The 13,602-nt window shown below is 39.8% G+C and overlaps 1 protein-coding gene across 1 annotated transcript; it reads left to right on the plus strand.

Moving 5' to 3' along the window:
• Window positions 1–5,667: 5,667 nt before the first annotated feature.
• Window positions 5,668–13,216, plus strand: LOC131320540 (phosphoinositide phospholipase C 6). Its single transcript, XM_058351267.1, has 9 exons — window positions 5,668–6,367; window positions 7,366–7,562; window positions 8,055–8,190; window positions 8,283–8,528; window positions 8,652–8,872; window positions 9,011–9,128; window positions 11,554–11,706; window positions 11,796–11,882; window positions 12,708–13,216. The coding sequence occupies exons 1-9, from the start codon at window positions 6,023–6,025 to the stop codon at window positions 12,999–13,001; spliced, it is 1,797 nt and encodes a 598-aa protein (XP_058207250.1). The 5' UTR covers window positions 5,668–6,022; the 3' UTR covers window positions 13,002–13,216.
• The last annotated feature ends 386 nt before the right edge of the window (window positions 13,217–13,602 follow it).

Genomic DNA, 13,602 nt, shown 5'->3' on the forward strand with positions numbered 1-13,602 from the left:
AAAAATAATACAAATGGAAACTACTCCATATATGGTGGTGAGTTGCCAAGGGTATTAGCTAGGTTATGTGAATCAACTCTCATGAGTGATTAATAAACTCGATAGATTCATGGTCCAGTACTAAATCACCTTTGAAAGCAACAACCTCGTTTATATTCTACTATATACAACATATTTATGATTTGACGAGTCATAATTTGGTTCTTAAATTGACTTATACAGCTGACCTCCACAGGGGACTCGGAATGGTAGACACGAGGACCGCTCGGCACAGCTGAGCACGGAACCAAATGATATGGAACGGTTCACTTATTTTTATACAAGTAGAATCAAATCTCTTACATTACGCGATTAGAAAGGATTCAAAGAGACACCTTCAGAAATGATATATATTGTTAAGAAATTCAAATCATCTTAAACCTCTCCACCACCAAACTCTTTTTCCCCCCAAGTATGCGGGGCATTCATATACTTTATTACTCCCAACTCGCCTAATCACTGGAGAGTTCGTGGCTAAAAATTCCGTCGGTCTTTTAGACTTGTTTTGCTATAACCTCGTCGGAGCGCTTGGATCAACTATCCTGATTTCCGCATCATAGCCGATCTATGAACGACACGGAAAAGGGGAAGAAAAATCCCTTTAATTAGACTCGGCACTTGTTTATGACTTCCACAACTATCAGATCACCCCCCATTACACAAAAGATATGTTTTGAGAAAGCGAAAAAAATACCTCAAATATCCCAAATATCTCATCGCCTGAAGCAGTAATCATAGTGGTAGAGGCCCACCACATAGAATCTTTAAGAGGTCATGCTTGCGTGTGGCGGTATAGGCTAAAAACGCTAAATGAGTTGGATTATACGTGCTAGCAGACGGGACCATTATTTGGTTTCAATAAAAATATAATCTCACATCAAAATATTATTAGCGGTATAGACTTACCAACTATCTCTTGGATTCGTATGTTTGACCAATTTTAAGTAACAAATTTGATTACACATAAATTGCATACAATGGATTATCCATTTGGGGTTTAGATAAATATTTTAAAATTAAATAATGATAGTTTTTTTTTTAGATCGTAATAATGATAGGTTATATGATACTCTCTCCGTCCCCTTTTTAAAGTCTAGTATTCCATTTTGGACTGTCCCTTAATAAGTGTCTATTTTGTAAAGTTAGTGGGTAAAAATTGGTACATTTTCCATTTTGCCCGTAAAAGTAGATTCTATTTTGAAAAGTTAGTGAGTAAAAGTGTAATGATGATGTCTTCATAGAGGGTACATAAGAAAATTTTAGGTAAAAGTTAATGTGAAAAGTGTAATGATAATGTTTTTTTAATAAGTTGGAATTAAGGGACGGAGAGAGTACAAAATATGAGATAATACTAGTACCACACATGGTCTGTATTACTAATTCTATTAAGGGATGATAGTGTGAAGATAGGAAAGATTTTTTAAAATCTTCCTTACCTTCATACTACTTTTCACAAGTTTCAAACGGAGTCTAAGATATCAAAATTTGTTCACAACATGTTTCTTCTCTGTTCGTTATTTTTTTTTACAAGGCAAATTCCATTCTACCATTAATCTAGGAGATGGATATGGGCCGGTGGAATTTGAACCCTTACCTAGTGGAGTATAAGGTGCCTTACCACTTAGCTGCCATTCCATTTGCATTTCTTCTTCTCTATTCATGTATGATACTGTTTTAAAGGCATTTTTAGCTTTGTGAACCGCCATAATCCGAAGTAGTTTATTCCTTGATGAATTACCGAAGCTCTTTTAAGCAGATGACTCATAGCATATACAAGTTGGAATGGTAAATTCCTTAAAAAATCTATTTGTAAATTTAGGCCCCGTTTTTGCTAAACTACAAGTTAGAGACTACAACTTTTTTGTTTTTGTTTTCTCCTTATTCAATTTTTTTCATATTTGTTAATTTTACACTAAACTTTTATACAGTGTATTATTGCTGTAACGACCCTGATTTTTGGTAAATAAAAATTTCGTTAAATATTTAAATTTTATTTTAATTACTTGAATTTGCTACTAAAAATTTCTTTTTAAATTTAATAATCCGTCATAATTAGATTTGAGACTTACAAAGTTATATATTTTCACGCCGAGCAATCTAGTCATTTTCTAAAAACAAGTATGCTTATAAAAGCGCTTGTATATTTTTCTAACAAGTTAAATAAAATCTTTAAATTATATTTCTTGGCTAGAAATCTTACTTGGCGAGTAAGGTTAGTTTCCAACCGACTAGTTGGACAAACCAAACTACCATTTTTCCTAGTTACACTTTCCGAACCCTAATTGGACTTTTTTGACCGTCTTGGAGCCTTTTGAACCCCTCGAACCCTAATTGAACCCTTAGACTTTTAGGGGTAATCATTATACCCCATGACAAGTCATTTCAAACCCTAATTATAACCCATATTCCTTTACCCTTTGGTCCATAAATGCTAGGAAAATTTTTGACCATTGGTCATTGATTATCAAGTTGCCAATAAGGCTTTGATTTGACCATACAAAATCATGGGCCAATGAATCTCATCATTTTACTTCCAAAACTAGTTAACCTAGCCATGCATGCATGCAACCCTAGAATTTTAATCTTAAAAACCTATTAAACCTAGACTTACTTTCCTAGACACACATATATATATGTACCAAAGAGAGAGAGAGAGAGAGAGAGAGAGAGAGAGAGAGAGAGAGAGAGAGAATCCGAAGGAGAGAGAGAGGAGGGAGGCCGAATGGGGAAAGAGGGAGAGAGTGTGTATGTGTGCAAATTTTGGACACTTACACAAGCTACTTATTGTACACTCAACCTAGATTCTACTTGACAACCCATGACTAGACCACTTTAAGTATGATCCTAGCCAATGATGTTATTCTTTCTTACAAGCCAACCCATTCTAGGATTTGACAAGCCATAGAACCTTCATTATAACCTAGGATTTGGCCTATTATTGGATTGACAAGTGAGAAAGGGCTAGGACTTTGATTAAAGTCTTGAAATGACAATACTATGGAGCAAAATCCATGGGGAAAAGAGAGGAGAGGGAGGTCGGCCATGGGGGAGAAGGAAGAGACCAAGTTTTGCTATAAATAGCACCTCCCCTTCACCCTTTCAACTCACACCTTCACTCACTTCTCTCTAGAAACCATTTCCATTTCCAGACAGCCTACTGCCCTTCACGAATCTCCATTTTTCTCCTGCTTAAAGTAGTTTTTAGAACCAACTCCCTTCGGGAAAGTTGTAGAGCACTTCGAAACCTTCAAGTTAGACCCAAGAACTATCCCAATCGGTGAAGAAATGACAAAGATATTGGCATCCGAAGTTTAGTAAAAATCTCGGATTTCTATTTCCAGACAGCATACTGTCTTCTCCTTTATCACCATTTTTCTCCTACCTAAAGTAGTTTCTAGGATCAACTTCTTTCACGAAAGTTGTAGAGCACTTTGAGAGCTTCAATTTCGACCCAAGAACGATCATATTCGGCCAAATATTGACGGAGTTACTGCCATCCAAAGTTTGGTCCAGATTTGCGCGTTTCACCGCCCGTAGAAAACTTCCAACTAGCTTATTCGGCCCCGACTAGTTTCGGATCAAGGTAGAACCCCTTAACTCTACGTATAGCATAGAATCGTACGTTAGAAAGTAGAATGTTCTTGATTTAAAGTATCAATATCCTTATCGTTTTCCTTGAGTAGATAAGGTTATCTATTGTTTAGTTTCAAGTAGATAAAGTTATTTATCGTTTAAAATGCATGATTGTCAATAAGTTTATCTCGCTAATGGAAGTATGAGCATGTTAGATACATGACTTTGTCTTAAATAAACATATGTTGTATTGAACTTCCCACAAAAGAAAGAAAGAACGATTTTCAAAAGATAAGATTTTAACGCTTGATTTGAAGTATTCATATTTTGATCTTTTCGAGCATGCTTAGTAAGATTGAGTTGAATGATCTTGCTAGTGTAAGTTTCAATGAATGATTTATGCTTTTTTTTTTTTTGTGAAAAGTCCTACCGCGGAGTCTATGCATGAAAACGTGACACGGAAATCGAGAAAGTTAGAAACATGACACCTAGGGTGTGATTAACGAAAATGCGTGTTTTGAAAGGGTAAAATATTTTGGAAACCGCAATGTGGCCGGACATGGTAGCCCATTGTGTGGTGTGCGTTTGTGTGCCAATGGGAACCCGGGACGGCGGAACCATAGTAAGGATACTCGGGAACCCGGAACGGCGGAACCGAGGTTGGGTGTGTGGCTTGGTTATCCGCGGAGAGGAGCCAATGCAAATGTGTGCCAATGGGAACCCGGTGCGGCGGAACCATTGTGAGGATACTCGGGAACCCGGAACGGCGGAACCGAGGTTGGGTGTGTTAAAAACGGATTTTGAAAATGTTGATTTGGTTATGAAAAGTGAAAATGGAGACACGGTCTACGATAAGTTGCGTAAGAGAAACACAGAAAAACATGGACACCAACGATACTTGAATAGTGAATGTGGATGTGTGGTTGTTACTACTCGTCGTATATGATTACTGTTTGTAAGTTATGAGTTAGTGGGTAGGGTTTACTCTATTGAGCTTTTGTAAGCTCACGGTGTTACCTTTGGTGACCCTGACATATTATATTGGCGGCGACGCCGGTATAATGTGTCAGACCTCATAGATGAACAGGGTGAACATTATACCTTGGAAGCTTTCGGAGCCGAGGAGCTGGCCAGAATGAAAGAAGAAGCGGAGCAGTAGATAGGAACTCTAGTCTACCCTCCTTTTGTTTAATAAAGTACTATTGAGAGAATTATGTTGTAATATTGAGTCAGACTCTATTTAGATTTTCAATAAAATTGCCTTCTTTAACGTACCCAAAATTGGGGGCGTTACAATTGCTTTGTCCCGACAAGTAAAATCGAAAAAGTAAAAACTTACGACTTTTACACAAGTATTTTTTTAAAATATTCAAGAAAAAATTCAAAAAGCATTCATAATAAAAAGTTATAAGAGAGAGAGAGAGAGAGAGAGAGAGAGAGAGAGAGAAATTTGGAATTAATACTACTCCCTCCGTCCATTTTTTAGAGTTCAATATTTCATTTTTGGTTGTTCCTTATTAAGTGTCTATTTTGTAAAGTTAGTAGGTAAAAGTTGGTGAATTTTTCATTTTGTCCCTAAAAGTATATTCCATTTTGAAAAGTTAATAAGTAAAAATGTAATGATGATATTTTCATAGACGGTAAGGAGAGAAAGTGGAAGAGGTAAAAGTTGATGTGAAATGTGTAATGATGATGTCTTTTTAATAAGTTAAAATTACGAACATGACATTAAAAAATAGACGTAGGGAATAACTGTTTTTCACTCGGTCATCACGAGAGAGAGAGAGAGAGAGAGAGAGAGAGAGAGAGAGAGTTTTTTTTTTTTTTTGATCCGCTAGAGAGAGAGTTAATACTAACTTTTTTTCACACGGTTATCACGGATGAGAAAGCAGGAAACAAATAGAACAAGAAAGCCATGAAAATTCCTGGAAAAGGCAAAAGAGAAATGGCGGGAATGAGAAACGAGTGAAACGGAAGACGGTAGTCAATAGTAGTACTGTAGTATTTTAATGCATCGTTATTAAAAATTAAAGAATTAAAAAGAAAGGCACTCTCATAACGATTCATCTTCAAAAAAACTCCCCAAAAAAGGCTCACCCGAGGAAAGTCCCTCCCAAAGCCGAGGACGTAATTATCCTAATCGAATTTTCTCCCCCCACCCGCGTCATCTCCCTCCGGCGAACAAATCCCAACGCAACACAACAAAAATCAACACACCCAACCCAATACACGGAATCTTTTGGTAATAAAGTTCCGCTTTCAGATCAATCGATATTCAATACGTACATTGGAGAGAGAGAGAGACCGAGAGAGAGAGATTGACTTTTAGAGAGAGAGAGAGAGACCGAGAGAGAGAGATTGACTTTTAGAGAGAGAGAGAGAGAGAGAGAGAGAGAGAGAGAGAGAGAGAATGAAGGAAACGGGGAGTTTGAATTACAAGATGTTCGGATGCATAACGAGGAAGTTCAGGATCCACGACGCGGAGCCGCCGCCGGACGTGAAGGTGGCCTACGCCAAGTACGCTGGGAGTGGTGGGTCATCGGAGATGTCGGCCGATCAGTTCGTCCGGTTCCTGGCCGAGTTTCAGGGGGAGGAAGTCAGTAGCGTCTCCGACGCGGATCGAATCATCCACAATGTCCTCGATCGGCGACACCACCTCACCGCCAAGTCCACTCACCAAGGCCTCACTCTCGACGATTTCTTTCACTACCTCTTTTTCGACGATCTCAATGGCCCCATCCCCATCAAATCACAGGTCCTCTCTCTCTCTCTCATAGGGTATGATGCATGGTTGGACTTAAAGTATGGCCCTGGAGAGTGAGATTTGCAGATATGGGTTCATTTAGTTGACAATGGCCCTTGTAAAATTTCAGCAATCTAAATAGTATTTCAGTTTTTTTTTTTTTCCGGAGCAGTTTTACTGCTTTCCAAAACACGAAATTGCATGGCTTTCCGTTCCATAGCAAAGAGATGTCCACACTAAAATTTCATTTGGTGCCAATAGTTAGTACTGTGCTATTCGTTTTTCGACATAAATTGCTTGTCATAAATGGAATTGTGGAAGTATGTAGATGGCAAAGAGACTGAATCACAGAGTTCTTTTTTTTCTTTTTTAAAGTTTGCTCGATTGCCTATAACAAATGCTTTAGGGATACAATCAACTGAATGAAGTGGATCGACCTAGTTGATCCCAAGTCATTGGCATGAAGCTTTGTTGATTTGAGTTCCTTAACAATAGAAATCAATGGAGAAAGCCCATCCAAAATGTTTGAAAGGCGAGAGCATTTGGGGAGGTAATGAGGTAGTGCTTCTGCACCTTTTCTGTGGATCAGTGGCCTAGTAGAAAGCAATATACAATATCTATCTATTCTTGAACTCACGTTTTACGCAAAAGGGAAGGAGGTCCATTTTTCTGCTCCTGTTACGGGGAATCAAAAGTAGTCGTCAGTTACTATGGAATATCTCTGTGACCATCATTTCCCTTTGATGAAGAAGCTCATTATCCTTTAGATTCTGGCTAATTCAGTGACTAGGTTTATTGGGATTTCAGCTTGTAGCTCTTCCTTGAAGTGTGGAATTGAATTCTGCTTTACATCAATGTTACATGCTTCTGACTTCTGAGAACTGAACCATTCTTTTCTGTTATTATTTCTCATTCTGAAATTTGTATTATGTTTGTATTTTCGAGCTAGAGTGCCTTGACTCTAGCTTGAAAAAGTTTAAATCTGCTATTGACAACTCGTGTCATTTCAGGTACACCATGACATGACTGCTCCGTTGCAGCATTATTTCATATATACAGGTCACAATTCGTACCTAACAGGAAACCAACTGAGCAGTGAGTGTAGCGTTGTACCAATCATAAAGGCTCTGCAAAGAGGTGTGAGGGTAATAGAGCTAGATTTGTGGCCAAATTCTGCAAAAGATGAAGTTCACGTTCTTCACGGAAGGTATGAATTCATTCCAGATTGGTCCTTTTCTGAGTCAATCACCTACATTCGTTTAAATAGTTGTGGTTGTGTTGCAAATACTTTTGTTGTATACCTGGTCAGGAATAGAATGTCATGATAGATATCTGCTTAACCTTTATTGAAATTTCTAAACTTCATCAGGCTTTTCATAATTATTTGAAGGGAAGGTTTTCAGGACGTTGGTTTCTCTGTCATATGCAATTTTCCATACCAAATGTTGATTTTTCATGGGACACATCATAGAAGGCATTGTAACTTAGAATGAGAACTGATTCTTAGATGTCCTATTCTGAGAATTAACGACACACTCATGGTAACTTTGCCTTGCATCCTATTGCATTTGAAATATGGATTGTTAATTTGAGCTCATGAAGATAAACATAAACAAATTTCATGTACGTTTCATTTTCTCAAGTTCATTACCGACTGGTGTTAACGTTTGGAAAAATCTCAACTTCTGAATGAATCTAGGACCCTGACAACGCCTGTGTCACTGATCAAATGCTTGAAGTCCATCAAAGAATATGCTTTTGTTAAATCTCCATACCCGGTTATAATAACTTTGGAGGACCACCTTACAGCCGACCTTCAGGCTAAGGTTGCAGAGGTTAGCTTTCCCTCCACACCTCTTTTACTTTCACAATTCATAATTCCACCATAACTTTGGTTTAATGTTAACCTAATTAAATCTCCCTCCAGATGGTCACGCAAACTTTTGGAGAACAGTTGTATTACCCTGAGTCCGGGTGCTTAGAAGAATTCCCTTCACCAGAAGACTTAAAATATCGAATTATTCTTTCAACCAAACCACCAAAAGAATACCTTGAATCCAAGCCTTCAATGAGAAGAGAAAATGGCCCACAAAAAGAGAGGTATTCATCTGATGAAGCATCACTGGTAAAGGAATCAGAGGACCAAACAGCTGAGCCAGATCCTGATGACAAGGTGAACTCAATACTAAATTTATTTCATCAGTTTATTTAGTTGAAATGAAAAAAACTTTATTGTGTTATGGGTTCTAAGGTTCTCAGTTACTTCCACACCTTAGAATTTCATTATTGTTGGCAGAATGACACTGATCAGGATGACGAAGACAGTGATGGCTGCGAGTCGAAATCATGCCAGCTAGGAGCAGCTCAATACAAGCATCTAATTGCAATTCGAGCTGGGAAACCAAAGAATGGGTTGAGAGAGGCATTAAGGGGTGGACTTGATAAAGTTGAACGCCTTAGCTTGAGTGAAAAAGCACTTCAAAGGGCAGCTACAAATTATGGAACTGATCTTGTGAGGTAGCCACAATGCTGTATTTGCTTAACTCCAAGAACTAAGTTCAAATGTTAAACTTTTCTGCTTAAGTGGGCGAGCGGAATGCTGATGTGTTTCTTTTTTATTACTATTATTTTGATATTCTCCTTTTTCCTTCGTAGGTTCACACAGAAGAATATTCTGAGGGTATATCCAAAGGGGAGCCGAGTCACCTCCTCAAATTTTAAGCCACTTATTGCATGGATGCATGGAGCTCAGATGGTCGCAGTTAATATGCAGGTTGGTTTCAAGGTTCTGTGTTAATTGTTGATACCAGATATGCAAAAAAAAAAATGGTAAGACTGTAAGAGAGGCAGAAAGTACCTGACATGGAGTCTGTTCTCTCAAGTACTAAAACGAAAAATCAGGCTCACTGTTAAAATCTAACTTGCTGACTGCATGTCAAATTTGTGGAGTATGTGCACTGCCTATAGCTGTTCTATGTGCTCTATGCACTAACCAACCTTGGTTGTGCAGTCCTATGTTACCAGGGAACTCTATTACCCTAGCGAATCACGTTTTGGTATGAATGTTCCAAAACACGGTACCCTACCGTTCCAAAACGGTAAATTTATGCCCTGTTCGGTTTGGTTTGGTTTTTAGAAAAAAAATTCCAACTCAAAAAATACTCATTATACCTACTTCCAATCATTACTCTCCACTCATTACCCCTATCTCCAATCATTATTCTCATTTCACTCTCTATCTCTCTCCACTCATAACCCCAAAATTTTTCTCAAAAACTCATCCAAACACAGCACTAGTGATCTGAAGCGATCCCCAAATTGCCAACTTATAATGGTAAAAATAGAGAGAAAATGGAATTTCGGTGGGAGAAAGTGTAAAAAGTTCAGTCTTTATACCCCTAGAAATGTGTTTTGTATGAATAATTTGACAAACAATGTTTAGTTGCACTGGATGTTTATCGCTTGGAAGATTAAGTTCTAGTTTTGTTATCTATGGAAGCCTACCCTAGTGTACCACAATTTAAGCATGTGGCGTACCGCACTCCCGTTCCCGTTCCTCATACCGAAACGATCCGCGTTCCAGGTAACAAAGGTGCAGTCATACTCGTTAGGTGAGGTAACTAAGGTTACTTTCCGCTCTCAAGGCCTTGTTAAGCTCTTGGGTTTGTCCAAAACTTTAGTATTTTACTCTATTTCTTCAGATAAAAGCCCTTAAGTTGGATTACTATGGGTATACGATATATCTCGCAACCGGATGCACCTTCTCCAAGAACCCCGCCGGTGACCATCTCCTCTAGGAGCAAGGCCTCCTCCACAAGATTCATCCCCCGGAGGAGCATGCCTCCTCCACAAAGTTCACTTCTTAGAGGAGCAAGGCCTCCTCCACAAGGTTCATCCCCAGGAGGAGCACGCTTCCTCCACAAGATTCATCCCCAGGAGGAGCATGCCTCCTCCGCAAGATTCACCGCCGAGAGGAGCATGCCTCCTCCACAAAGTTCACCTCCGAGAGGAGCATACTTCCTCCACAAAGTTCATCTCCAGGAGGAGCAAGGGCTCCTCCACAAGGTTCATCCCCAGGAGGAGCATGCCTCCTCCACAAAGTTCACCTCCAGGAGGAGCAAGGCCTCCTCCACAAGGTTCATCCCAAGGTTCATCCACAAGGTTCACCTCCAGGAGGAGCATGCCTCATCCACAAAGTTCACCTCCAGGAGGAGCATGCCTCCTCCACAATATCCGCCATTAGGAGGAACGGGCCTCCTCCACAATGTTCACCTCCGGGAGGAGCAAGGCTTCCTCCACGAACCTTGCCTCCGCCGAAGCAGGCCTCCTCCATGAACTCTCCACCCACAGAGGAGTGAGATCACCTCCGGGCACCTGACCTCCTACTTAACATTTTGAAGACTCCACGAATATTTAAAGGCAACTCTATACACCATCCTAGGCCAGGAGCAGGGCCTAGGTACCTCGCTCGGGACCTAAGGAGGAATGTGGTTTGGAGGCTAGAGCAAGGGGTTTGTCAAGGAGGACGAGCTTGCATCCGGCGAGCTCTAACTTGACCGGTCCTAGAGAGAGAGGGGGCATTGACCGCCATCTGTCATCTCGGAAGAAGTATCATACCTACCGCCTGGCGCCTCGGAGCCCGTATCATACCTTGCCTGACTCGGTAGATGATATGGGTCTCCATGTATCACCAAAATAGCCTCTGCCGGCTCCTTGGTTACGGGCTCCGATGCCTGACTTGGAACTAAAAGAGGAAAGGAGGCCAACCTCCACTCTGTCCACCAATGGGGGGGAGCCTTACACTTGGCTCTCCCCCATCTCCAAGGCTCATATAAAAGACAAGCATTCAACAAGCATTCAAGACAGACCTAACACACACCTACTCTCCACTGCCATCCCTCTCTCTCCCTCTAAGTCCGCCCCGAGCTCTCTCTTCCTCCACCTCCGGTGGTCCCGAGCACCATTGTAGCGACCGCCATATACCCGGAGGGCGACCTCAAGTACTCTTCCCACTCATACTTCCCACAATTACTTTGCAGTGGCTTGAGATTAAAGTGGTGTGGGTGCCATATCCTATATTAATCATCACCTTTTATTTCCAACTCTATGATTCCCCTCTCTCTTCCCTCGTACATGTAAATAGTAGAAAACCACAATACAAAATGATTTAATAGCTTTTGTTGTTTCATTGAGAATAGGGATATGGAAAATCACTCTACTTGATGCACGGGATGTTCAGATCCAATGGAGGGTGTGGTTATGTGAAGAAACCTGATTTTCTTATGATGAGAGGTCCGAGTAATGAGGTGTTTGATCCTAAAACAGCACTGCTGGTGAAGAAAACTTTAAAGGTTAGCAGTGCCTCGAAATGGCTTGATAGTGAATATCATTTGTCCGGTGATATATTTGAGAGTATTCAAGTACTCGTCTTTCTTAACAGGTAAGAGTATATATGGGGGATGGATGGCGTCTGGATTTTAGTCCTACACACTTTGACACGTACTCACCCCCAGACTTCTACACAAAGGTTAGTAGGGTTACATTCTGTTTTTGTTGGCTAAATGACACAATTCTGGTCAATAGTTGGTATTTCTTGCTATGTGCACTTCAAAAAATCTCTATGGAAATCTGCATATCTCTTATTTACTAGATACTGCTGGTTTGACAATCTATTAGTTGATTGATTTACATTTATTTAGCAAGTAGAGTTTTGGAAGTTCCATCCATTTCCAATATTTATGTGGAAACAACTTCTTGTGTTAGCATGTAACTTTAGAAACTATGCTATTCAGATTTGTCCACTTTCTTACATAAATTCCATGTAAAGTTTTCCATAACGGTGTTGACACATAATGAAAGGCCAATAATATTAGGACTAGAACTATCATGATTCTCACAATACATAAACATAATGTGGAAAAACATTAGCATAATTGACATACCTGGATTCATTAGATAGAACCATGTTGGATCCAAGAGTTACTTGAACTCTTTGGAGAAAGAAGATTTCTCTTCATTAACCATTAAACACTTTAGATCAGACTCACTCAAAGAGATGGGGAAATCCTGAGGAAAAAACACTCATGGTCGGGGAGAGGACCTCTTCCCTATATATACGATTACACTCAACTACCCATCAATAATGAGAATAAATAAATGTGTTGCAGCTCATCCCTTGCGCATTTGGATCTCACCGACACATTAGGATGAGAATGGAGATAGGTTGCACTGGCAACCCACTTTACATTCATTATCACGTGGGTCATAGATGATAATGCTTACATTCCATACATACATGTTTCAGTTAAAGCCAAGAAATACGTATCATTCTACTGTTTGATCTGTTATGCAGGTTTATGTCGTAGGAGTGCCAGCGGATTCAGTCAAGAAGAAAACAAGGGTGATTGAGGATGACTGGGCTCCTGTTTGGGATGAAGAGTTCACATTCCCGTTGACGGTTCCAGAGCTGGCTCTGCTTCGAATTGAAGTCAGAGAATATGACAAGACGGAGAAGGACGATTTTGGTGGGCAGACATGTTTGCCTGTCTCGGAGCTAAGACCTGGGATCCGAGCAGTCCCTCTCTACGACGAGAAGGGGGAGAAATATAAATCAGTAAAGCTTCTTATGCGGTTTCAGTTTGTATGAGTTCCGAGACTTTTTTTTCTGTTCTTCTCATACACACGCTTGAGCTCGTTACTAGATTGTGTACTAGGGTTGCTATCTTGTAATTTGATAACAGTAAAAGATGAAGAGGAAATAAAAGAAGTTGATGGATGAAGATGATTATTGTACTGTCACCCAGTTTGCTCTTTTGTACTGTAAATTTGAACTATGGTGAGCAAATATACAGTTTTGGAGTATTATTAGTTCCCATCCACACGGGTGATTTTCTATGACCCAAGCCATGATTCATGGAGTACATTTCGGCTAGACTTCAATGAAATGAATTAAAGTCGCATTTGGAAATAAGTTAAAAACTGAAAACCATTTTGAACAATGTTTTCTGCTGGACCATTTTCAGTAACTGGATTTTTTTGGTAAACCACTACCAATTTCGCGGGTTGAGCTCCCCTCCCTACCTTAATCCACTGTCTCCTTCATACTCTTTTTTGGCGGCCTCATCTCAATCCCACATTAATAATCCCAACTATTGATCTCAAACACTACGTAAAGAAAAACATTTCTGTGAAAGATAATTTTTTGGGGGGTAAGATAATTCTATTATAAACAAATCGCACCAAAAATA

The sequence above is a fragment of the Rhododendron vialii genome, chromosome 3a (assembly GCF_030253575.1).
Source record: "Rhododendron vialii isolate Sample 1 chromosome 3a, ASM3025357v1".
Taxonomy (NCBI): Eukaryota; Viridiplantae; Streptophyta; class Magnoliopsida; order Ericales; family Ericaceae; genus Rhododendron; species Rhododendron vialii.